The 27,306-nt window shown below is 48.1% G+C and overlaps 1 protein-coding gene across 2 annotated transcripts in view; it reads left to right on the top strand.

Annotated features, from left to right (window-relative positions):
- RPS6KB1 (ribosomal protein S6 kinase B1) overlaps positions 1–27,306 on the top strand; it is a 718,570-nt gene that overhangs the window by 159,452 nt on the left and 531,812 nt on the right. For both annotated transcript variants that reach the window (XM_069615097.1, XM_069615096.1), the window contains exon 6: positions 7,273–7,330. In XM_069615097.1, the coding sequence (XP_069471198.1) occupies positions 7,273–7,330 (58 nt within the window). The remainder of the gene's footprint in view (positions 1–7,272; positions 7,331–27,306) is intronic.

The raw sequence follows: 27,306 nt of genomic DNA, 5'->3' as shown, positions 1-27,306 counted from the left end.
ATATCAAGGAAATATTCAGGGACTACTACCAGAACCTATACTCCTCACAACGCCCGAGAGTGGGGGAACAGGCGTCATTCCTGAATCATATTACTCTTCCAACGGTTACCCCAGCAGAAAAAGCGGCTCTGGACGAGCCAATAGCACCAGGAGAGGTAGCAAAAGCAATAAAAGACCTCCCCCAAGAACAAAGCTCCAGGTCCGGATGGCTTCACGGCGGCCTTCTACAAAACATACGCTGACCAACTAACACCATATCTAACCACCATGTTCAACACCTTCAAGACCACGAACAACATCACCACCTCCATGAATGAAGCAAAGATGCTAGTTTTCCACAAAAAAGGGAAAGATCCAGAAAGCCCGAGCTCACATCGCCCAATAGCCCTAATCAACGTGGATGCCAAGCTCTACACGAAGGTACTCTCGAATAGGCTGGCACCCCTGCTCCCTAAGCTGATCCATCAAGAACAAGCAGGATTCAGTCCCAATAGGAAAACCCACGACAACATCAGACGCATAGTACATCTAATAGAGAAGGCCGGAATGATGAAACTCCCATCAGCAATAATATCGCTAGACGCCGAGAAAGCGTTTGATCGGGTATAATGGACCATGCTCTTCGCGACACTACAGAAAATGGGCATGGGGAAAGAGTTCATACAAATGATCAGGGCGAACTACAACTCCCCTACGGCCAGGATCGCAGTAAACGGGGAACTGTCGGAACCCATCAGAATAGGAAGAGGCACAAAACAGGGATGCCCCTTGTCACCCATACTCTATGCAATCTTCCTAGAACCCCTCCTGGCTAAAATCAGAGCAACACCAGATATAAAAGGCATAGAGATGGGGGGACACATGCACAAGACGGCTGCATACGCCGATGATATGTTGATGACAATAACGGAACCAAGTAAAACCCTCCCGCGACTCATCCAGCAGATAGACGAATATGGGACAATCTCGGGGCTGAAAATAAATGAGCAGAAATCATCAGTAATGGCACTGGCGGGAGACATAGACGAAATCCACAAGAAAACTGAAGACCTAAATCTGCAAACGGCGGAAGAAGGAGTGAAATAACTTGGAGTAACACTGACCCCAAAGATAAAAGACTTGTACTTGGGGAACTTCACAAAACTCTTAGAAGATGTAAAAAGAGACCTGAACAGGTGGAACCCACTGACCATCTCCTGGTGGGGCAGAATAACGGTCATCAAGATGTCGATTCTACCCAGACTGCTCTATTACTTCCAAGCACTCCCCATTCAGATTCCCGCATCATTCTTCAAGACACTCAGTAAAACAATAACAAAATATATATGGCAGAATAAAACTTTGAGACTATCACAACAGGCACTCACAGCACATAAAATAGACGGAGGAATGGCGCTCCCCCACTTCAGAAAGTACTACGAGGCGGCACAGCTGTGGGTCCTTAACGAATGGATCACGAACACATCAGAAAAATGGTGGGAGGCCCAGGACAGAGCCGTCGCAAGATCAAACCTCCGCCACCTCCTGTGGAGGAAACCAGAGCACAGACATCAAAACATTAAAATAAGTGAAGTCATGGGTACAACCATGGAAATATGGGACAAAGCAACTAAGAAAGAAACCCTCACGATAGATCCAGCCCCATTCATACCAATCTTCGACAACCCAGACTTCCCTCCGGGAATGGAAAAAGGGGCATTTCAGAAATGGCGAGACGCTGACTGCACAAAAGTGGGAGATATGTTCGAGAGCCAGCAAATCCGAACCTTCACAGAATGCCAAGATCTGCTGGGTCTCAGGGAAAAGGATAGATCCAGTACGAACAAATTCACCATTTGCTCACGACTCCAAGAATAACAAAGGCCATGACAAGGGACCCCACACCATTCGAGACCTACATGATGACCCACACGGGAGAAATTTGTCTCAACCCTCTACAAATTTATGAACGTCCAGAACGAAAACATAACTTGGCAGTACATGAAAAAATGGGAAACCACGATAGGAAAACAAATAGCGAGGGATCAATGGATATACCTCTGGCAAATAATTCCCAAATGGACACGGGCGATTCAGACAAGGGAAGCATGTACCAAAGTGATGTCCAATGGCATTACACTCCCGAGAGACTACACAAAATGTTCCCGACAACGACGGGAAATGTTGGAGGGGATGCGACACCAAGGGAACTTGGAGGCATATTTGGTGGGACTGCAAAGAGATACAAAAATTCTGGGTGGAAGTGAAAACACAGATGCAAATGATATTCAAGGGAGCTGCCGACCTGGGAGAAGAAATTTGGATGTGCGGCATGTGGGCCCCCCGAGACAGGTCGCTCACGAAGACGCAAAAGCGAAACTTCATGGGGTTCCTCATTGCAGCATGGATAGCCATAGCACAAAAATGGAAACAAAAATCTCCTCCAACGCAAGAATGGCTACACAGGATATGGACCTATCTGGCAATGGAAAGAATCACATATAATCTCCAAGGAGACAGACAGAGCTTCGCTACAGACTGGGGAGAAGCCATAGACTTCCTGCAGAGTGACTATATGATGCAATGGTGCCCACACAACAACATTCGCATCCTGGACATGTTCACAGGCTAAAATCGAAACACCCTGGGAACGCAGTGGAACTGCAGAGACGATGGAACCGGTGGGGAGGGATGGGGGTGGGGTGAGGGGGGATTAGGGACACTGATGAGTCCCGATGCTTATGTTTAAATAATTGCCAATAAAAATATATTAAAAAAAAAAGAAATCTCCTCCCCAGAGGATCGTTACAAGGGGAAATCCAGAAAGTAGGTTAGCAAGGTGCGTATAGAACTCAGGGTCGTCTATGTTGGGCCCGTAGATGTTGAGTAGCACCTTTGATTGAGTTTGCCGTAGAGCAAGACGTAATGACCTAAAGAGTCTATATGGTACATAATGTATTGGAATTTAACACTTAAGAATCAGGATCATGACACCCCTATTTTGGGCGGAGTAATCGGTATAGTATCTTTGGGGGCCCCATGTCTTTGTGAATCCTACGCAGCCCTCAGAGCGAGCGCGTTTCCTGTAGGAACAGGATTTGAACCCCATGTCACTCAACATAGAATTGTACATTCCGCATCTTCCTGTAGTTACTGAGTCCCCTCACATTCCAGCTCATGAAGACAAAGTTATGATCAACCATTAGAATAAGTAAGAATCTTGGGCATTACTGGATGTAGAATCCGTAGTCTGGGATCCAAGCCCGAAAAACAATAGACGTGTCTATTAACAAGGTACATACACCATTGTATAATCACATACTCCTCTTTAACTTTGCATGTCAAGCATTTTTTGTCATAACTCCCACCTCCAGCCCTCTCCATATCAGAGGAGTGAAAACCCAACACCCATCTAACAAAACCAAAAACAGTGGCCTCTTCGCCAGGGGGCTTGTGCGCCGGTTGGGCGGCATAACTTCTGAGCTGGGGACAAGTTAAGGATTGACGTGGTACTCAATGCAAGTTGTAACCAAGACTGGTGGTCCAGGAACAACAATAAAGGTAAACTGTGAATGAACAGACGCATTCTGTATAAAGATTAGAACAGGAAGTCTCAGCAGCAGACTTCAAGGGCCAGGACGCACATTTCCCGGTGGTAGGCTTAGTGTGGACATAGCTACCAGGAGAGTTATGTTCAACCGGGGAAAGTGTTCGATCCGGAGCTTGGCTGGGTACAGCATAGCGTATTCGATCGACCACCAGTTCTCGCAATCTTTTCTTGGCTGCCAGGAAGGTTTTGCGTTGTTGTTGAATGGAGACCGAGAAATCAGGATATAAGTGGACCCTGGCGGACCCCAGTGAGAGTTCAGTTCCCCTTTGGCCCTCGCTGCCCTGAGTAATGCATCTTGGTCACAGTATTTTAGAACCCTTGCAATGATGGGGCACAGGGGCGCACCTGGTTTTGGTTTCGCTGTTAAGGCACGGTGGGCTGGCACTAGAGCAAATTGTAGGGACAGCTTAGAGTGAAGCAGTTGAAGTAAGGTGCGTTCAATATAGTCCTCCATGGCGCCTTTGATTCTGTCTTCAGGGATCCCAATGATGCCGAGGTTATGTCTTGAGCGTGATTCGAGATCCTCATTCTTCTTGGCAATCACCCACACCTGTCTGGATAGTCTGGCGACCTCTGTTCGGAGGGCGTCTGTCATCCTCTGGAGTACCCACCCCTAGGCTCGACCTCTGTGACGTGGCCATCGGTTTTCTCCATATGGGCTTTGATTGATATGGCCCCATTTATATCATTGAGCTTAGAGTGGAGGGTGGTAAACCCTTCCCACATGAATTCCATCATCTTCTGCGACTCTACGGACTCGGCAGGTGTAGATGTGTTAGGCTCGGGCTCTGAAGTAGCTTTGGTCTATTTAAATGGAGCTTTCGCAAACATGTTGATGGAGCTTTGTTTTTTGCCGGCCCCTTTGGTCATGGTTCCAGCAGGGTCCTCAGTCAGCGAACAATCCGTATTGTGGGAGCCAGGGTGGTCCCACGAAGAATGCGTCCCACTCAGGTTGCAGGGTAGTTCTCAGGCGTGTGGTCTGGGGTAAGCAGATGAAGAACACCGGGTCCTGGGTAGAGTGCTGATCGATAGGGTGGTCCCAGAGAGCGGACCCGGGTCCGGATTTGCAATATGCGACAGAGCAGGCCCTTGGCCGTGAGCTGCGGGGGGGGGGGGGTCAAGAGACTTGGGTGCAAATCCTATGTACGGGTTTAGAACAAGGGAATCCAGCTGGGGGGCATGTGCTGCAGTGCCCAGGAAAATCCGGTTTACTCGGGGACAAAGTCATGGTGGCCACGGACTCCTTAGGTGGCGGTGAAGAGGCAAACAGGATTACAGCTTCAGATGAGAGATGATGGTGTGGCTACCACCGTATCTGTGGGGGGGGGCTTAAGATGGCAGAGTTGAAGGTATGTATGTGCAGCACTACACTGGATCATTCACCTACGCTGGGACCATGGTGCACTAGAAAAGAGCCACGGGCTATAGGCATGCTGCAAGTCTTCCAAGGTATGTGTTTGTCACTGAGGAATCGGGGTCAACTAACAGGTAGCCTGGTAATTTCAGCTTAGCTCCACTGTGTCAGACTGGACTGTGCTTTCCCACGTATTGGAGGGAGCACAAGGATCTCCTGCTCTCAGGGTGCCAGACTGCTGTTGGGTATGGGGAGCATGCCAAGTTAGATTTTGGTTGTAAGGAGCAGCGTTGTGGGGGAAGGAGTGAAGATTTGGCATTAGTGGCGCTGCTGGGAGATGCAGGAATACAGCGCAGCGTGCACCCACCAGTAGTTGCAGGATGGGGGAAGGGTGGGATCTGCATAGATTGCAGAGTGACTGGCAGTGGCAAGGAAACACACCGGTCGCTCTGTGAGTCAGGTCAGTAGCAGAGGGGAGCCCCTTGTCACCGTTAGCCACAGAAAACTCCAGATGCTGGACTTGCCGCCCGACCGGGGAGTCGGCACCCTCCATGTGTGGATCCAGCGATGCTCCTGCACTCCTCTTAGGTTCAGGCTGAAGCGGGTACGGGCCTCTTATCGGAGGAGGCAAGCTGCAATGGATGTGCCTGCTTGCCCAGCTGTAGAAGGGGGGGGGGGGGGGTGTGAGGGCAGACTGTATCCCCCAGGCCACCGGGGCAATCGAGAAGTTCCAGGCTAGCCCAGGGGTCTTCAAGGTGGGAAGTGTGCGAGGGGCAGCAGCCATACGGGAAGGTGTGCCGATGGTCATGCACTAGCCGCCCCCCCAAAAATGGGTGCCTAAAGTCTCTCTCCCACAGCGCTGGGCGGACGTAGGCCGACAGCCGCTCGCCCCTCCCCCTCAGTAGGCCTCGCAGCCACGATGACTCAAAGTACAGGAGGCGGACCCCGCCGGATTTGGAAGGCGTATTGGGGCAGCGTCGCCTCCCGGTCCCCTAGAGGTTAATGTTATGTTAATGTTAAAGACATTTGTACCGCGCACTATCACCACCGGAGTGGTCCCCTGGCGCTCTGGCGGTTCTGAAAAAGGAGGGGAGGATGAGTTGGTGGGATGAAGCAGGAAAAGTGCAAGAGAGCAGTGATGTGCTGTTGGCAGCCTCAGCCCAGTTGGTCCGTTGGCTGTGCCTGGGGTGTTTGCGGCCTGGAGACGTTGTGTAATGTTGTGCACGACTGTGTTTTTGTTTCGTTGTTGCAGTGTAGTGAAGTTTGTGTGGTTTGTTGTGCTGTAGGTTTGGTTGGGTTTGGTTTGGAGTTTGAGAGGTGTATGCAGAAAGGGAAATTGTTAGTAGGGTTGGTTAGTTTGCGTCTCTATCCTGAGTTGAGATGCTCGGTTTGCGTGGTCTCCCCTCATGCAGCTCTGTCCAGATCTGGCTCCGACTGGCATATAAGGTTCCTTACTCTTCAGGCCCTCACCTCTAACATGCTCTCTCAGTGCTCCCCTTATTCTCCTTTAACACTCCTGTGGCAAGTGCATCTGCCAATGTCAACCTCTTAGGTAGTGTGGTGATTGTCAATATCTTGTCAATTCAATACCACTATGGTACCTGGCAGTAACTAAGGGCAGGCGAGTTGTTGGTGGGATTGTCTGGGGTAGTTGACTCAGTCTCCGTGCGCGCCGTCTATGTTCCAGTCTGTCCGGTGTCACCCGTCCAGGTGTCGTGTGAGTTACCCTCTCGTCAGGGATGTCTGTCTCCTTTCCGGTTTAGTCACCCTTTTTGGTTTTGGTGTCCAGATTTAGTCTGTGGTGTTGAAGAGCCAGGTTTTTAGTGATTTCCTGAATTTTAGGTGATCTTCAGTGTTTGTTTCTTTTGGGATGTTGTTCCAGGTTTTGGTGGCTAAGTGATAGAAGGAGGAGCCTCCAAGTTTTTTCTTAAGGTATGGTTTGAGTTCCAGGTGGATTTCAGAGGTGGTGGTATCTGCGGGACGGCGTCGGATCACAGACTGATTTTCAGGAGACAGTCAGAGTAGGTCTCTTGGAATGAGCCCCCAGTCTTCTTTTCTGCTAAATATTTTGTACTGCAGCAGTTGTTAGCAAGGATGTGGTTGCCCAGCACTGTTCCTTTTCAGATGCCCACACTCCGTTAAGCGCAAAAGCGCCCCCCTCCTCCCCAAAATGGATAATATTTAACTTGTTCTGTAACTTCGACTACATACAATTGAAATTTGGAATGTGGATAATGTTTCCTTTCACTTTAGAGGCATGCTGTGAAAGTTTTTAGTTAGCCTAAGTTTTATTTTTAAATGTACTAACTCTGTTTACTTTTCTGTGTAGGTGGAGAACTTTTCATGCAGCTGGAGAGAGAGGGAATATTTATGGAAGACACTGCCTGGTACGAACTTTAGAAACCTGTATTGATGTCTACATAAACTAATGCTATGCTCCCCGTTCCCCCCGCCCCCCACTGACATTAATTTGGGATGCTAAATGTATTAATGGGAATACAACATTTGTAAGTAGTGTGATATGGGAAGAGGGTCTACTTTTTCCATATGCAACATCTAGTTGAGTATTAATAGGGCCAATCAGGCGTATTCTCACTAGTATCTCATATTCAGTTTAACATCCAATAGGCCAGTTAAAGTTACAGAAAGTTTAGATTTGTTAATAACCGGAAAATCTTTGGCGTCTGCGTCCTGCGTGTCCGACGTCGATGCGCCGTCCCCGAGGACCTCCTCCGATGGCCGACGTCACCCGATGTGATAAGTAGGACGCACGACGCCCATAGCCTCAGTTCCGTTTTTTCCGCAAACGTGTTTGCTTCGTGAATCTCGGTACGCCTCGACTCGGAGTTACTCTTTTTTTTCTCGGTTCATTGAACCTGTTCGGTTTGTTTGTGGCGATGTCTTTCTCATCTTCGACCCCGCGTCCGGGCTTCAAGAACTGCGGGGACTGTGGGACCAAGATGTCGGTCACAGACTCGCACGACCCCTGCCTCTGGTGCCTCGGGGAGGCCCACGATAGGGGTGACTCTCCGCGTCGTCGGAAGTCTGGTGGGTCTCCTTCCAGGAGTCGGTCTCGCCACTCCTCTGCCTCTTCTAGGCATTCCAGGAAGCGCCGGCATAGGTCGCCTTCCCTGTCCTCTTCCGAGGACTCCGCCCGTCGGCGGGTCGCTTATCCCTCCATGCAAGCGACACCGGAGGAATGGGCTTCCTTCGGGAAGCAGATGCTAGCGATTCTGGAATCGCAGGGCACCGGTCCGTCTGCGCCTCCGAGTGGGGTCGGTCGGCACCGGTCGAGAGACACCGCCCGTTCGCCTTCGGGCTCGGGTGGTCGGCACGGCTCGCGGGAGATGTCTCGCTCGGACAAGGGTAGCCGTTCTCGCCATGCCCGTTCCAGGTCCCGGTCCTCGACGCACTCGAGACCGCGTGATCCTGTGCCGTCTTCGAAGAAGACGTCGACGCCTGTGGCGCCGAGGTCATCGATTTCTCTCGAGGTTCCGTCTTCGAGGGGGTCGGCGCCCAGGTTGTCGAGAGACACGCTCGGAGCTCCGGCTTCGAGGACTGTGACGTCGCCGATACTGGAGGCGTTGCAGCTGACGTCGACGCCCTTTCTGTCGACGCCGACTTGTTCGGTGCCCTCGACGCCTTTTCTGTCGACGTGGACTCGTTCGGCGCCCTCGACGCCTTTCGAGGCGATGGTGTCGGAGGGGCCTCGTGGCACGGGGTTTGCCCCTAAAAAGGCTGTGTCTAAGGTCCGGCACTGCTTTGGTCCGCAGAGGTCCTCCTCTTCCCGCCTGGAGTACATTTCAGAGGATGATGAAGGCTCTGATGGTGGCCTGATTCCGGTTACGGCTCCAGATGACCTTATCTTGGGCCATAGTCAGTTTGATGACCTGAGGCAGTCACTGCATGATGCCAGTGGACTGGACACCTCTCCGGAGGTGGAGTTTTGTCGGCCGGAGCCTGGCACTCATGCCGATTCGTCATATCGGCGCCTTATGTCTCGGGTTACCGAGTACTTGGGTTGGTCAGCTCCCCCAGGGGAGTTCGTTCAGGATGATCTCACGGACATCCTTGATCTCGGTCCACCCACTGACCCGGTTTTGCCTTTTCATATGGCTTTGCAGAGAAGGGTGGCGGCGGCTTGGACTGCTCTGGAAAGTCTCCCGGCAGTGGGCAAGTCTTTGTCGTGAAAATACCGTCCAGCCAGTAGTGGCCCCTGCTACTTGTCTAGGCACCCCACCCTGGAGAGTTTGGTGGTGCAGGCGGCTACGGCCCCGGCTAAGCGGGCGTCGTATCCTACCATCCCTCCGGATAGGGACGACAAACGTTTTGATGGCTGGGCGAATAAAGTGTTTTCTTCTGGGGGTATGGCGCTTCAGGCGGACAACTCCATATGTGCCTTTTCTCGTTTCACTCACACTCTGTGGAACTGCGTTGCATTAGCGGCTGATCATATTCCCAAAGGGGACGAACGGGATGGTTTCCTTGCTATGGTTCAGGATGGCAAGGATGCCATGTGTGAGGCCGTTCAGTCGGGTTTGGGCTTGGCGGATTGTGTCAGCCGGTCCATGGCGGCGAGCACCGTAATGAGCAGGTTTGCGTGGTTGAGGAAGTCTGGATTCGCTCCTGATGTGCAGTCCCGGCTCCTCAACATGCCCTTTGACGGTGAACACCTTTTTGGCAGCAAGGCTGACGAGAGCCTTAAGAGGTTGCAGACCTCGAAAGCTGCAGTGAAGTCATTGGGCGCTGCAGTTCCCCAACCTCTGCCTTTTCGTCCTAGGGGACAGCAATGGAGGGGAGGTTCCTTTCGCTATTACTCCTTCAGTAAAGCGAGAGGAGCTAGCAGTCAAAGAGGCCATCGTAAGAGTGCCAGAGGTGGAAACAAAGGTACTCTAGGTGCCAAGGCCGCTTGGGCAGTTGCCTCTTTGCCCTCAGGCAACGCCACAGCCGCTACCACTCAGTCATGAGGCCAGGTCCCATGGTTCGCCGGTTGGGGGAAGGCTGGCGCAGCATCTTGTAGAGTGGCAAGCCATTACTTCAGATGTGTGGGTTCTGGAGATCATAACCCACGGCTACTGTCTTCCCTTTCGGCAGAGGCCTCACGACAATCCACCAGGGAACCTCTCTTTGAAGAGTCCGGATCCGCTGCTTGCGCAGGAAATTCAAGCCCTGCTGGAGAAAGGCGCCATAGAACTGGTGCCTGTAGCGGAGAGGAACAAGGGATGGTATTCCCCTTATTTTTTGATTTCCAAGAAAGACGGGGGATTGAGACCCATCATGGACTTGTGCGGTTTGAACAAACTCCTCAGGAAGGACAAGTTCAAGATGGTGACTTTCTCAAGTCCTCCAGGCCCTTCAACTTCAGGACTGGTTGGTGTCTCTCGACCTCAAGGATGCTTACTTGATCCATCCCAAGCACAAGAAGTACCTGAGGTTCGCGTTTGGTGACTCGAACTTTCAGTTTCGGGTCCTGCCGTTCGGATTGACCTCCGCCCCAGGGGTTTTCACCAAGCTCATGGTGGTGGTGGCAGTGCATCTCAGGAAAGGGGGATTCAAGTCTACCCCTACCTGGACGACTGGTTGATCAGGGGGAGCGCTCCCGAGCAAGTCCTGGATCATCTGTCCGTCACCTGCCACTCCCTTCACAGGCTGGGCTTCTCCCTCAATTTAAAGAAGTCCCATTTGACACCAACGCAGTGGCTCCAGTACATCGGAGCAGTGCTCGACACGTCCCTGGGGCAGTGTTTTCCTCCGCAGGTGAGGGCTCTTCACATTCAGCAGATGGTGCACAAGTTTCAGTTTGCCCAGACTCTCCCAGCGTCCGAGTTCTTGAGACTGCTCGGCCTCATGGCCTCCTGCATTCTTCTGGTGCCAGAGGCTCGTCTGCGGATGCGATCTTTGCAGTGGGCGCTCAAGCTCCAGTGGTCTCAGTCCTCCGGCAGGCTGTCGGACCCTGTTCAGGTGCCGCCCTCGGTAGCCCGGGACCTTGTGTGGTGGGCCGTCGAGGGCAATCTGATGAAGGGTGCCCCTTTTTGGCTGCCCTGGCCGGAGGTGACGATCGTGACGGGCGCATCCCTCACGGGATGGGGAGCTCATGCCAACGAGTTGACAGCGGTCGTTGGTCTCCGTCGGAGTCCAGACTCCATATCAATCTGTTGGGGCTGAGGGCCGTCAGGCTAGCCCTGAAGGCTTTTCTGCCGACTGTGCACGGGAAGAGTGTCCTGATTCTGACGGACAACACGGTGGCTATGCACTACCTCAACAAAAAGGGGGGGGGCAGGGTCACTTCCGCTGTGCAGGGAGGCGATGCAGCTCGAGTTCTGGGCTATCCAGCAGGAAGTTTCGATCTCTGCAGTTCATTCTAAAAAAATAAGCACTAGCTGCGTTTTTTTTCTAAGTTTTCCGGGCTGGAGGAGCCCGGAAAACTTAGAAGTAAAACCGCAGCTTTAAAAACGTTGTATTTATGTTTGGTTGCTTTTGAAGCGACCGCAAACATAAATACACCGTTATTGTGTTGGAAAACGCTGCGGTTTTTCTTTCCAAGTTTCTCAGGCTCCTCCGGCTCGGAGGAGCCTGAGAAACTCGGAAAGAAAAACCGCAGTGTTTTCCAACACAACCGTGTTGTTTCTGCCTGAATCTGCTTTCCCATTTGGGAGCACCGGAGACCCAAAGTGATAGCCACAGCAGGCAGAAGCGCACGCGGTTGTTTTTGAAAACGCTGCGGTTTTTCTTTCAGAGTTTCTCAGGCTCCTCCGAGTTGGAAAGAAAAACCGCAGCGTTTTCCAACACAATAACGTTGTATTTATGTTTGCGGTCGCTCCAAAAGCAACCGCAAACATAAATACGTTTTTAAAGCTGCGGTTTTATTACTAAGTTTTCCGGGCTCCTCCAGCCCGGAAAACTTAGAAAAAAAAACGCAGCTAGTGCTTATTTTTTTAGAAAAAATAAATAGCACTTACCGAGATTCAGCTGCAGCTTTCCTGCTCTGGTCTCCGGTCCCCGTCCTCCGCCTACAGCACTAATGAAGGGGAAAGCCACCCAGCGGTAGCTTTTGTTTACTACAGCTGGCTGGCTTTTCCTTCATTAGTGCCGCAAAAGCCAGCACAGGCGGGGCATCCATTTCACAAAATGGATGCGCCCATGTGCTTGCTTTTGCGAATTTTGAGCTTGAATAGCTCAAAATTTTACATAGGAAGTTTTAAAACGGAGAATGCTAGTATTTTTTTTTTTTTGTGTTGTCTATTTTTTAAATTTTTTTACTAGACCATCCCTTTAAGCCACCCTTCACTGTATTTCACCTTAGAGTTGGTCCTTTTCTTCCGAAGGTGGTTTGGAATTTCATTTGAGCCAGAATGTTGTTCTTCCGGCGTTCTATCCTCCTCCACATCCTGGTAAGGAAGAGGAGAGGCCTCCATAGGCTTGATCCTAGGAGAGCGTTGAGCTTTTATATCTCGCGCATGTCCCGGGTCAGAGTGGACGATCAACTTTTCATTGGTTACGCTGGAAAGCGTTTGGGACAAGATGTGACGAAACAGACTTTGTCTCGTTGGATTATTTTGGCCATCTCAGAGTGTTACCGCTTGGCGGGTAAGGACCCTCCGGCTGGCTTGCGGGCCCATTCTGCCAGAGGAGAGGCTGCGTCTACTGCCCTGCAGAGGGGCGTTCCTATTCGTCACATCTGTGATGGAGCCACCTGGGCTTCTGTACATACTTTTGTACGTCACTATTCCCTCGATTCCATCAGAGGGCAAGATCTGGCCTTTGGCAAGGCAGTTCTCTATTCCGCAATTTGATTGGGCATGCTAAATTTGTATTCTAAATTCTTTCCCACCTCCTTGCTTGGTACTGCTTTGGGAGTCTGTCATAGATATGGAATACGTCGGAGGACCCAATCCCCTCGAAGAACAAGTTACTTTCTTACCTGGTAACGTTCTTTCGATGGGATGGTCCGACGACGTATTCCATAACGCTCCCTCCCTGCCTTCCCAGCTGCAGAATTTCTTTTGCGATTGCAGCTTGTGTTCCGCAAGGCCTTGTGTCTGACTGGCAGAAAACTGGTGGCACACGTTCTGGGAAAAAACTATAACTGAGGCTATGGGCGTTGTGCGTCCTACTTATCACATCGGGTGACGTCGGCCGTCGGAGGAGGTCCTCGGGGACAGCGCAGCGACGTCATTGACGCAGACGCCAAAGATTTTCCAAACCAGCACAGCTGTGGACATTACCTGTCATAGATATGGAATGCGTCATCGGACCACCCCATCGAAAGAAAGTTACCAGGTAAGAAAGTAACTTGTTCGTCTTGAATATGTTATATGAGCTGGGTATTAAATATTGTAGGATTTGGAAGCCGGTTTTGACATAGGTTCTCTGAAATCGAAAACTGTGAAAATGTCTTGCTTTAGAAATCCTCAGCTTGCAATTTAAGTGAACGCCTATGTATGGATTAATTTTGTGCTCTAAAGTTATTTTCTGAACACATGCGGGAATACAAATGTTTTTTGCCACAGTTACTCCATCCTTGTTCAAGCTTGTTTACCATTTATTATCGTCAGGCCCTGAGAAATCTTTAAATTCCTGCTAGACTTGCAAGTTTAACATCTATTTTGACCCAAGATAAATTAACTTGACCCATGAACTTTAAGGCATATTTTATGCATTGAAAGTCCATGGTGACACATGAAGGAACATTACCAGCAATGTTAATATGCCTTTCCAATATTCTCCTTCTCCTGGACATGTTGGAACACAACTTCTGATAGAATACAGCGCCACGATGCTTCAGGGCTGTTCTGTGCGCTTAACAAATACGAATAAATAATGCAAAGAGTTAAATGTCCCTATATGTGTCCACCTGTATGTGAAGGCCGAGGTTTATGAGGCTTACAATACAATTGGGCCACATGCTTCGAGGTTGGAATAGCTTGTTTGAGTCAGGGTTTGAATCAATCTGAAAGCTGGTTTGTAAGTGTTAGGATAAATGATCCATAGACAATGGTCCATGAGCCGTTGCCCTGGATAGTTAGAATAAGTTTGTATTCCCACTTATTAAGCAAAAGGAGCACTACATTTATTTACAAGTAATGTCTTGACACAGTCTAAAAGATATCCTTCATGCTGTCTGTACTGGGAAACTGTTTCCCTTAGTCTATTGACTTTGTTACTTTTTCTGTTAACTTTTTATCATTGTGCAATGCATCGTACAATGTAGTGCAATGGGTTTTCTTTTGTATGACTCTAGACTACAATCAAAGGGATTTTTTGGTTGTCTAAGGACAAACCAGTGGCAGCAGTTAATTTCTTATTTTTTGCAGTACTTTGTTAGCCTTACCAGGTTTGTCTACTAACAATAACTTGAGTCCACACATGGCTGTGCCACAAGGGTTTCTTCTTTGGCCTTTTTGTCCTTTTTGTCCTCCTTCCTGCCCTGCCAGGTCAGGAAAATGCTTCTAGTCATGCACTTGCCCGGGAAAGGCTTGCTTTTCGCAGGCTAGTGCATACCATGCAAGTGGACTCCCAGGAAGAGGGCAAGGACTGTCTGCTCCCAAATGCACATAATGGTGCCTGATAGTACTACTTCTGGTGTGCGTGTATGGGGCAGATATTGCCATTGGAGGGCGGAGTCTGATCACTCACCTGACTTTAGGATAAGAGGTGTTCTGTAGCCATTCCAGCAGATCTGAAGAAGAGCCAAGTATCCTGTAGTAGCGGAGAAGACAGTGGAAGACCCATGGCCGACATCTGAACGGGCCTGGCAACCAAAGCTGGCTGGTGTCTTGGTGGAGGCATGTCTGACTACTGGTCTCTGAATACCTTTGTTGGTGCTTCAACTTTCTGGACAAAAAGAAACAGGTCCCAGTGTTGCCTCGTACCCAAGCTAGTTGGAGCTCTCAGTAGTGTTCCCGGACCACCCAGTGGACTGTGTGCTCCAGATACCGCCACAGAAGCACTGGCGTTCTGAGTTTCAGCCTAGAACTCCAGTTGTAGCCATACTTAGCTGCCCTCCCTCCCTCCCCCCCACCATCTCAAAAGTTGCTTAACTTTTAAAACATTTACACTTATTTGGCTTTGGCACAACATTCTGCTAAAAGCCCTCCGAAAGCTGGCAATGTTTTTATTCACTAGAATACTACATCTAACTTTTGGACCCATCTTCACATCCCCAGGACCACTCTGCTGAACTACTGGAACCCTTTGAACTTTTGGGCACAAGGCGCCATACAATTTTTATGGCTGGACCTCGGAAGTTAGGATTGTAAATCCTGTGGACAGTTGGTGCTAACGTAATCACTTGACTTCCTTTACATGTATTGTGGGGTGGGGTTGTTTTATTTTGCATCAGCTGCAGTGACTATATATGTTTTACAGTATTTAGTATTGTGTGATATTACTATTGGAAAGTAATATCACACAATACTGTTTCTTGTGTTTTCAATGGGCCTATAACAAATGCTATTTGTATAACTAAGTGTAATCCTTGGTGTTTCACTTTGTGAACTCATTGTGGACACTGAACCCGCTCACTTCCCCCGAGATTTGGCCTTAGCTGGTCACCATGCTACCTTGATTGGTTTGGCTTAACTCCCAGAAGTTGCTCCTTGTTCACAATAAGGGGGGGCCTCCCAAACATCTGTCTACCAGGCCAGAGTTTAGAAATGCATTTTAACTCAAAATGCAGCCACTCACCAATGACCTGTCATATTGCACAGGTGCTAAGAAGGGGCTTCAGTCCACTGCCCACTGTTGGCTCAATATAGACTCATGAAAATGGATGAGCAGGGCCATTTATGATCGAGCCTGGGAATTGGTTGTCTAAAAGCAAACCATACTTCAATGACCATGTTACATGTCTGTTTTGAGGCTAAACATTAGGTACCTCATCTGCCCCTTCCACAGGGGAGGGTCTGGGTGCACCATGGCTAGAAATGCCACATGCAATGGGCTCCAGTTCAGCTGTCCGTCCCGCTCGGCCCCAAAAGTATGGTATATCTTGTCAGGAATGTACAAAAAATAAACTGTCTAAGGTCTGTGACATTGCAATGTCCTTACTACTGCCTCAGATATCTTAGTCATTCTATAATGCAGGTTTTCTAGCAGAAGTGCCGCTAGTCTCTTCTCTGGGAACCTCAGTCCCCATGATGCACCAGTAGTGGTCTTTTCAGTGCTTGCTTCTGAAAGGAGTGTCAGTTTTTGCCTCACTTGGACCTACTGGGTGCCCCCTAGACTGCTTTGGTGGCTGTGTCCAGCAATCCTTGACCCTCCATGGACATATCTGTCTTCATCGCCCAGGCCACATCCTGAGATTTAGCCTTGCCCAGATTCATGCCATTAGGAAGTCATTCAGCAATGCTGCAGCGACAATAGGTTCATTTTTCAAACCCTCTCTTGAAGCTTCTCTTTCTTGACACCAGATCTTGCGCTATCAAGACTGCCACACACTTGGGTTCAAGCTTATAATCTCCAGATATACATAAATCGATACTAATTATCAATACTATAACATGACACATTTACAAAATCTAATCCCATGCAGGTCTGGAGTGCCTAGCCAAAATCTTCACCCTGCAAGTTGCACTGTGGACATGGCGTGGGGTGTGTCTGATGTACAGTATGTTGACATACTGACTAGTGTAATGTAAGATTCTTATTGTACCTCACCAGTTCTACGCCACATGAATACCTTTTGTTTGTGTTAACTATTTACAAGTCTCTGAACACTCCTTGATCTTTTCTTAAAGAAAGCAAAAGCAGACTGTTAGGACAGTTTTTCTAAAGTCCTACCAAGACTTTCTAAAACCATACAAGTAGGCAATCCAGAATCTCCAACTCTTAGTATAAGTCTGTACCACCTTAGATGGGGGGGGGGCGGGGGGTACCATGGACAGAGCAGCCAGACTTCTCTTACGAAGTAGAGTGCTTTAAAAGAAATTGTAGAATACATATGGTCCAAAGAAAAACTTGTACACCTATGTATAGTAGAAATAATGGTTTATTATATATATATATATATATATATATATATATATATATATATATATATATATATATATATATATATATATATATATATATATATATATATATATATATATATATATATATATATATATATGGCAGAGATGCATCTTTGGGAAGATTAGTACTATATTATGACAAACTTAATCATAATATTCTTAATTGCGTTACAGCACAAATTGAACTTTACACAAATAAGTCATATACCCATGGAAAGGATAAACATCTATTTAAAAAAAAAAATTCAAACATACAAAAAAGAAATAGCAACACATTTCCTAATAGAATTCAGGATCACATTTCTTAATAGAATTGTATTCCTGGCCATACAATAGCCATAAAACAATGACATAGTCATAATTAAATGTATACCCAATCATCAATAAGACTAAAGAGCCCCTAAATCACCTAAAAGTCCAGTTATTGATTACCTTCAGAGTGAGGGATCTGCTTCCCTTCAGTGGCACAATTATTTCTCAATAGATTTTCAAAATGTGACCATACCTGGTACAAGGCTACCTGAGAAGAAGTGGACTCTGTGTTAAGACAGTAGTCCCAGAAAGCTTTTGTGTGTGTGTGTGTGTATGTATGTATATAGATATATATATATCTGCTTAGATCACATGCTATGCATAGGCCAACATCTAGTGGAAGCTGCAGAGTGTTAAAGTTGTTGCTTTCGAAATTCAAGAAGGAACGTCGACGGGGCGTGCCAGTAATACTATCCCTAGTGTGACGTCCGCTGTACCCATGGTCCTTCACACGTCGAAGTCCCTCAGATTGCTTTTTTACGCCATCGTAGATAGATGCTTAATCGCAGAGTTCTGATTTTGGGATAATGCCATTGATTAATAGTTTTACTCTTCCTATCCTTTATACTTTTCTATCACAGACTATCGTTAACATCTTCGACATAGGTGAAGAGAATGACTGTCGAATAAGACTTCCATCGACTGATCCATTTGGCCTTGGAGGGCCGTTGTGGGCTTCAGCCCTAACAGTAGGGAGAGAGGGGGGAGGACATTAGACTATTTATTTACCCCTTTTCATACATTTTTCTTGCCTAGCTGCCATTTCGTTTCACTATGGATAGAACCCCTTTCAAATTGTACCCAAAGTGTAACAAAAAATTCCCCTGGGTCGACAAGCACCTGGTGTGCAATCTTTGCCTACCATAGGATCACGTTGAGGAGAATTGTTGGGCCTGCAGGCTCTTCAAACCTAAGACGTTAAAGGACCGTAAGACTAAGCGCTGGGCCCACCACGCCATGCAGGCCGAGGCCACCATGGACGTGGAGGGACGCTATATCGATGGCAGCAACAACGCATATTCAGATGGCGAAGGCAACGGAAATCCTTGGATTCCCCAAGAGACAGGTCAGCGGTTCTGTTATGGGGACGAACCCCGCCTGCGTCCGCGCTCACACTGCCCCTACCACTAAACACACAGCCAAGGGCCATGAGTCGACGCGTAGGTCGACCAAGAGCCCACACACTGTGTCTAGGTAGAGGTCCACAGAGTCTCTGTCCTCGGGGGGTCCTCAAGGTGCCGATCGCTGCACGACAGGCTGTCTGTCGAAAGACAGCACAGACGCTGTGCCTAAATCTAGTACCGAACATCGCAAGTCGGCAGACGAGACGTTGGGTCACTCAACAGCCGAAGTACAACACGCCGCGTTGAAAACAGCAAAAAACACAATAGAATCGGGAATAGCCCACCTGGGTAAGAAACGCGTCCCAAGTAGCCTTCTTAAGGGTAAAGAGCCCAAGAAACGATCTTCTAAAACCCCTTGCCACCAGAAGGAAAGATATCCTACACCACACATGGATAAGGATTCTCATCACTAGGTAGGGGACTCCTTGTCAGCAGCTTTAAAGAACAAGGACCAGCTCTCACGCAGGTCCCAGTTACACCTCTAGACCCCATGTCCATACCAAGCTCCGCCCAATGGACATGCAAAGACATTGATGGGGTCATGAGGAGGGTGTCATTTATGGCAAACATCTTTGAGAAGAACCCAGATTCTTTCCAAAGCTTTCAGACCACCCCTCCCACTGCAGCTGACCCTACTTCTCAGCCCCGTCACAAAAGGGCTTGTCCCGATACCCTGCCTATTCCATCCTAGCAGGACCCACCCTTCATTGATCCGTATGACCCAGATACCGATACTGAAGACAACTACACAGCTCAGGTGGGCGGAGAACAGAACTGTGGCGATGAAGATGACTAGGAAGATATGTATAACATACACTCCCATCACCATAGATTCCCCAGTGGCAGATTCGCCAATAGACAACCAGCCACTTCAAAACGAAATGCTCATTAAAGCAGTTGAGCACTTTCAGATTAAAACACAGGTGACTCAACAAGACAAGGACTTTGTTGAGGATATTCGAGGGGATAAGAAGGCTGTGTCACAGTTCATTTCCATCCTGCAATCTGTCCAGAGGAGGATTCAGCCTTCTCTCGACACACCTAACGAGACACGTGCAGTTAATCCACGCATCGAAAAGCTCTTCCGCCCTGCACCTACAGACGCTCTCTATCAGGGGACAGCTCAAACCAGACTCTCTTGTAGTAACAACAACCATAACCACCACCAGAAAGAGAGCTGGAACACCCTTAGCCTCTTTGGAGGCACTACTGGATAAAGAAAGCACAAAACTATACACAATGGGGCGAAAAATAGGCACTTCGGCTGCCTTTCAGTCAAGAATCGCAAACAATACAACACTTCTGGCGAGTTACAATTGCCATAAGTGGGATGAAGTGTCCGCATTGTCATCAGCTCCTGAACCCTTTAAAACCCAATTGGCCCTGGCAGTAGCAGAAGGCAGAGCATTTTCTAGCTGCATTCCAAAGAATAACTTAGACGCTGCTGACAATGCCGGCATAATTATTGCACAACATACAATTAAGTGCCATGCGTGGGTACGCCAGTCCAGCTTCAAGCAAGAGACTCCAGCTACTCTTAACCCTATTGAGCCCAACCTCATGTTTGAAAAGGCAGTTGAAGACGCCATAAAAACTGCAATGGATAACTACGACACCCCAAAGTCTTTGGGCCAACTAACAAATACCCAGGCCAAAGAGGCAATAATAGTTTTTGTACATTGTTGTGGACAAAATTCAGAGGGGTTCAGGTTTCGGACAAAGTCGGCGATCGTCCTGGGGTAACAACCAAGGCCAGGCCTCACAAGGTTACCAAAGAGGGCAGCGCAGATCTCGCAGCCGGGGGAGGTCCTCCACTTCTAGCGGTGGGTCTACACTACCCAAACAATGACTACCCGCTTCAGGTACCCTCCCATGCCTCTCTGGTAGGAGGGCGTATTTCAAGCTTCTCCCAAGCATGGGAGGGAATCCCCTCTGACAAATGGGTGCTATCCACCGTGGCGGGCAGTTATTGTGTAGAGCTAATCCAGCGACCCTGAAACCATCCCCCGCGTCAAGAGACACTCGCAGGAAGAACGCATCCTTATTTTGGAGCAGCGTTGTGATTCCTCGGACGCCATAGAAGTCGTTTCGGCGAACCAGGTAAACAAGGGTATTTATTCAACCTACTTCCTTGTGCCAAAAAAAAATCAAACAATGCGCCCAGTATTAGACCTACACATGCAAGCTCCTATGTCCAGCCACTAAAATGACATATGACTAAGCTACAAGAAGTAATCCCTCTGCTAAAGTGGGGGCACTACATGGCAACATTGGATATGAAAGATGCTTATTTTCATAAGATTCTTGAGGTTCAAGTTGGCAAACCAGTACTACCAATTCAAGGTGCTACCCTTCGGGATTGCATCCGCATCCAGGGTATTCACGAAGGTACTGGCGGTAGTGGCAGCGCAACTGCGCAGGGAGACAATCCCGGTATACCCTTGCCTGGACAATTGGCTGATTACAGGGGAAACTACACAGATTTGCAGGCCAAACATTCAGAGAACTATCAACCTTCTCTTCCAATTGGGCTTCTCAATAAATGAGAAAAACATCAAGCCTAGTGCCAAGCACATGCAAACAGTTCCTAGGAGCTCTAATAGACTCAAAGGAGGGGTTAGTCTTCCGGTCAGAGGAAAGAGTCCAAAATGTTACTGCAAATACCCCATTATCAAGCCGGCCGCCAGATAAGCGTACGCAAAGCTATGCGTTTGCTGGGTATGATGGCATCTTGCATTTATCTGGCACCGCACACCTGCGCATACAGGAATGGTTGGCGAAACAGTGGTCTCAGGCAAGCGGTCAGTGGGACGATTTAGTGGTTGTTTTGCCAACACTAGTACAAAACCCTTCCACAATCCAGCTGTACAAGCGATGGTTACGACCGATGCGTCACTCACCGGGTGGGCGGGACTAATCACCTTAATCACACAGCTCAAGGTCTGTGGCCCCATGCCACGGCACAGAACCACATCAATCTGCTGGAACTTATGGCGGTATTCAAAGACCTTCAGCCATTCGAGATGCACCTAACAAACCAGTCGGTTCAAATCCTCACCGACAGCACTACAGCAATGTTTTACATCAACAAAATGGGGCGCACATTCTCCAAATCTGTCCCGACTAGCACAACAAATTTGGAAATTGGCGCTTAAACGGAAGATATTCCTATGCTCTCAACACGTACCAGGGGAACTCGACACTCTAGGCGACTCACTGAGCAGAGATCCCCTACCAGAGGAACACGAATGGCAACTAGACACAGGGGTCGTAGACTGCCTTTTCTCTCAGTGGGGTTTCCCCCACTAGACATTTTTGCTACAAGCAAAAACTAACAATGCCCAGACTTTGCGTCCAAGTTCCCATAACCAGGCTCCAAGGGGAACACCCTATGGATGAACTGGTCAGGGAGAATTGCTTACGCTTTTCCCCCTAGCCCTCTTATGAGCAAGTTGGTGAACAAGATTTACATGAACTAAATGACACTCCTCCTAGTTGCTCCTATGTGGGCAAGACAGCAATGGTATCCATATCTGCACAAACTGGCGATGTGCGATCCCATCAAACTCCTGTGCCAGACCAATTTACTCACCCAAAACAGGCGATTAACAATGCACCCTCAACCTCACTCAATGAACTTGGCAGCGTGGCTCCTGAAGTCGTAGGGTTCGGACAGCTCAACCTACCTCAAAGGTGTATGGATGTTCTCAGAGGCACGAAAACCAAACACTAGACACTTATTTCGACAAGTGGAGGAGATTTGTAATTTGGTTCCAGTCTAAACAAATAAACCCTATAGGATGTACTCAATCCTACATTCTAAATTATATGCTCCACTTGCTAGACTCGGGGTTAGTATTCAACTCTATAAAGAACAACCTGGCGGCCTTACCGGCCTACACCACCTCCCAAAACAGTGTTGTGGTAGATAGTGCCGGTCATCAAAGTATTCATGGAGGGAGTAAAGAGACTCCACCCACCAATTTCAAACCCACCGCCAGGATGGGATTTCAGTGTTGTACTAACAAAGCTCATGGGGCCACCATTCGAGCTGATGCACAAATCAAGTCTTAAACACCTGACTTACAAGATTGCCTTCTTAGTGGCTATTACTTCCATAACAAGGGTTAGTGAATTGCAAGAATTGTCAGTGCAGGACCCTTTCTTTGTCATACACAAGAACAAACTGGTTTTATGAACACATCTAGGTTCTCTCATAAGTTTGTCTCTAAATTTCATTTGAACCAGGACATTGAGCTACCGGCTTTCTTTCAGAACCCAAAGAGCTCGGCTGAGGTAAAACTGCACATACTAGATGTAAGGAGGGGGGTCCTTTACTATGTAAACAAGACCAGACTGCTAAGAAAAACCGACCAACTGTTTCTCTGTAGCACCAGGCAGAGAAGGAGACCACATTTCCAAGAATGCCATTTCCAGATGGATAGTCCGATGCATACAGCTGTTACTCTTTATCAAACAAGACACTGCCTTTGACGCCTAGAGCTCACTCCACAAGGCGCACAGGAGCCACTCTGGCTTTTATTGCAAACGTCCCCTTAGACAGCATTTGCAAAGCAGTTACATGGAGCTCAACACACTTTTACTCAGCACTACTGCATTTACACTCATTCCAAAGCAGATACACTTGTGGGACAAGAGGTTCTAAAACATCTGTTTGCCAGTGAACCTTCTCACAACCCTCCACCACCTTGTAACACTGCTCTCTAATCTATGCATAGCATGTGATCTAAGCATATTCCACAAGCCTCAGAGCGATACATTACCCACCGTAATCTTATTTCTGATGCTTGTATCTGCTTAGATTCACATGCGCCCACCCTTCCTCCCCTTGGAGAGAATGTGCATGGATGGTTTTATGAGCTTGTCTGATACAGATCTGCTTGGATACACCTGTACTCAAGCTACACTTCATGCTACCTTGTGTCATAAACAAAACAATCTGAGGGACCTTGGTGCGTGAAGGAGCATGGGTACCGCAGACGTCACACTAGGGATAGTATTACTGGCACTCCCAGTCGACGTCCCCTTTCGAATTTTGAAAACTATAATACTCTGCAGCTTCTACTAGATGTCGGCCTATGCATAGCATGGGAATCTAAGCAGATACAAGCATCAGAAATACAATTACGGTGAGTAATGTATCCCATATATAGAGCCTAACTTGACGCATTCCATAAGAACATGTGTTGTCGTTAAAATTTTATACAGGAGTTTACAGATGTGGCAATAGCGTGCTTCGGGAGCAAGATGTAATTGAGGAACTTGCACTACCGATAATGGCAGTTGGTTAATATGAAGCATCAATCTAAAACGTCTTACTGCTGATTCAGGACACAGCAATAAATAAGTCTGAGTTTTCCAATACAAGTTTACCACAGATGGCACTGCCTCAGCTCTTTTTTTAATATATTTGTTTGTTTTATTCAATAACCAACAACCTTCACACCACATTAGTTAGTTGCATATCGTGTTTACATATCCTATTTCAAACGTCCCCTATTAAATCTCCCCAAACGTCCCCCCTGCCCTCCCCCCCTACCCGTGCATACAATCCCATTTGTTCATTAGTTCACTCATTTCAGTCTCTCTGGTGCCTCATTTTGCGTTCCTACTTCGCCTCTTTCTTGGTTGAAGAGGGTCGCAATCAGCTCAATCCACTGCCGGATTTCTATCATTTCCATCTTCTGCTCCCTCAGCGCCCTTCCCATACTCCGGTTTCCGCCATTACCCATTTTTCAAAATCTACCCAGCATCTGGTCACATTTGGACCTTTTGCATCTTGCCACCTCATGGCAATGCTGCGTTTAGTTAGTATATATTCATGAGGTCTCAACTTGTTCAAAGGTTTATTTCTCACCCTCCTCTATCTGCCAAGCATTCATGCCTCTGGGGTTTGTATATCCAAGTCGACACCTTCTTGGGCTGCCCTTTGTGCCACCCCCTCTCAAAATCCGCGTTTCATTGGGCAGCCCCAGAACATGTCAGCCCTGTCTCCTCTTCTCTGCATCTGGCACATTCTTGTTTGCCTGCCCCCTTGAATTTTGCAATTGCTGCCGGTGTGAGGTACGCCCTTTGCGTAATATAAGTTGTATTTGTTTATAGCCTGGTTTCTCCAGCATTGGATCTTTCATGGATTCACATGCTTAGAATATTCCCCGTCGTCAGGCTGGGAATCCCGACGACTGGGAATATTCTAAGCATGTGAATCCATGAAAGATACCAATGCTGGAGAAATGGAGTTACAGGTAAGAAACTATTCCCTTCTGGAGATTTTTTTTTGTTACGGTATATTGTTATGGCACTCCATTCTGTATCATCAAATCTCCTGCCCAATTCAGTTTCCCATCTTCCCTTGCTCTTCAATTCTTTTCTCGAGTCACGCTTTATCAATACTTCATAGATCCTTGAAACGGCGTACCCACCCTCTGCTACACTGAGCAGGTCCTCTTTTTCTTCATGTCCTATTGTCTCGCCAGTAACGCCCGGTCACCTTCACCTCTTTACCTTCAGCACGGCCCAGTGTAGCAGGAATTGCCCCGAGTGTATCCCTGTGTGCTCTTGTAATTCGGCGAATGTCATCAACCCTCTTTCGCTACGCAAGTCCCCAATCGTGGCTACCACACATGTTTCCCAACTGGTTCGCACCCTGGTACTACACCCAGCCATGTCTGCCATTATCGCCGCTGTGGGGGGGGGGGGTTATCTGTGGCGAGATCGGGTCTATTGTGCCCATAGTTTTGCTAGTTATTTCCCACATTTGAATTCCCAGTTTCTCTAGATGGGATGCCGTTTTTGCTCGCCCTTGGGAAGCCAAGTCAAATCCTTGAGGTATGCTTTTTTTAATGGATGGTTGCAATAAAATTGTTTCCGTAGTCGACTCGTCCGCCATTCAACGTACGTGTTGCAACTGGCATGCCAAAAAATACAACACAAAATTTGTTATCTTCTAGCCTCCCTGTTCGCAGGGCCTTTGTAATGTATTCAACACCTCCCTCCATGCCATAGGAAGCTCCTACAAAGCTTCTCTAGGTCTATATTGGATGTTACCAAAACAGTGCATCAGTCTCAGAAGTGCCACCATCTTCAGTAATGCCGCCCTTCCTGCCAAGGACAGGGGTAACTTACTCACAAACTACATTGATTCTCAAACCCATTCCTTGTCCCTATTGTGTTGGAAACGTTCTCTGCTTTGGGGTCGTGATATATGTTCAGTCCCAAATATCTAAATGATTCTGTGCTCCATGGCAGGGAAAGTATGGCAAGTCATCTCTCCTCACTGTCGCCATCTTGGCCAATGGGAACAGGCAGGAATTATTCTTATTTATCCGAATCCCCGTCAATGCGCTGGAGTTATCAAGTACCTCCAGCACATATGGAAGATTCACCTCGGGGTTACTCAGGTACAGTAACGCGTCATCTGCATACATCAACACTATGTGCTGCTTTACATTTATTGTGATACCTACATCCCCATATTCCTTCCTCAGATAGGCGGCCATTGGTTCCGCTGCAATAATATATTGCATGGGGGACAGCGGGCAACCTTGTCTGCTGCCCCTGTGTAATTGCCACCTCTGAGTATGTGTTCCCAGTCCTGGTATGTGTTCCAAGTCCTGACCCTTGCCTTGTTCGCATCCAACGACGCTACAGTGCATTGCTCATCGCTGTTCGTGCTGTAAATGACATGGTGCAGCCTTCGCAGGTATTCTGTGATGTTTCTGCCAGGTACATACCCCGTCTGGTCCTGATGGACCAGCAGGGGGGGATCACCCTCCTGAGTCTGTTTGGCAAGAACGCGGTTAAAAGTTTACTGTCTTGGTTTAGCAGAGACAGCGGTCTGTACCAACCAGTCTGTGCTCTTTGTATGGTTTCAGCAGCGGCAACGTGCTTGCCTTGGAAGCAAGACGACACGAAGCAACACAGGTTCCATCCCTGGGGTCTGTTCTTAGAAACCTCAGGGTATTAAGCGTGTTATAAATAACCTATCATATCTATCAGGGAGGATACCCATTTCTAGGCTTCGTTAAACACCCTGACGAGAAGCGGCACCAAGGTGTCCACATATGCTTTATAAAACTCCCGTCAGCCCGCACAACTCGGGGGCTCTAGACTCTTTCTCCAACCCCAGCAATATTTTCCTCCTTGCTTGTAAGGGTTTTGACTATAGACTTTTGGATCACCCCATACCCCCGAGGCCACCATCATCTCCCCCCTGATGACCACTTTGTATGCTTCCCAAACCATTCCCACATGTTGTACACTCCCCTCATTAGTGGCAATGAAATATACAGCGCTCTTTTTGATGTGTTCATTAAAAGCTACCCCTAGCAGCGCTTCGCTTCACAATCTCCAAGTGGGTACCAGTGTTCTCGGGCCTAATACCCTCCATTTCACTGAGAATGGCGAGTGATCCGACAGGACCCTAGCCAAATACTCTGCCTCTGAGAATTCTAACACATGTTCTACCCGAGCGAACAAATAATTCTTGTATGGACACAGTGTGGGGCTGAGTAATGGGAGTATTCTCTGCTAGTCACGTGCTGCTCTCTCCACAATTCTCTTAGCTGAAATTGCTGTAGGAGTGATGCCACCACTTTGGCTAGTGGGGGGGCAGCTTTTTATGTTTAGAATCAGATCTGTCCTTGGTGGGATCTATTGTTCAGGTCCCCGCCCCATACCATTAACCCATCTCTATAAGGGACTAGTCGTTCGTATAATGACTGAAAAATAAACATGGCATCGTGATTTGGTGCATACGATATATATATATTCTCCCTCCCTGTTCTCTAATACCCTGTATATTAATGCCATTCGCCCATCGGCATCCGTTTTAGTAGTGTAGTGAGTACTTTGAATGGGATGGTTGGGTTTATCCAAATTAGGACCCCTCTG

The sequence above is a fragment of the Ambystoma mexicanum genome, chromosome 9, assembly GCF_040938575.1.
Source record: "Ambystoma mexicanum isolate Mex_15411 chromosome 9, UKY_AmexF1_1, whole genome shotgun sequence".
Taxonomy (NCBI): Eukaryota; Metazoa; Chordata; class Amphibia; order Caudata; family Ambystomatidae; genus Ambystoma; species Ambystoma mexicanum.
This window is presented reverse-complemented; position numbering and strand designations above follow the sequence as displayed.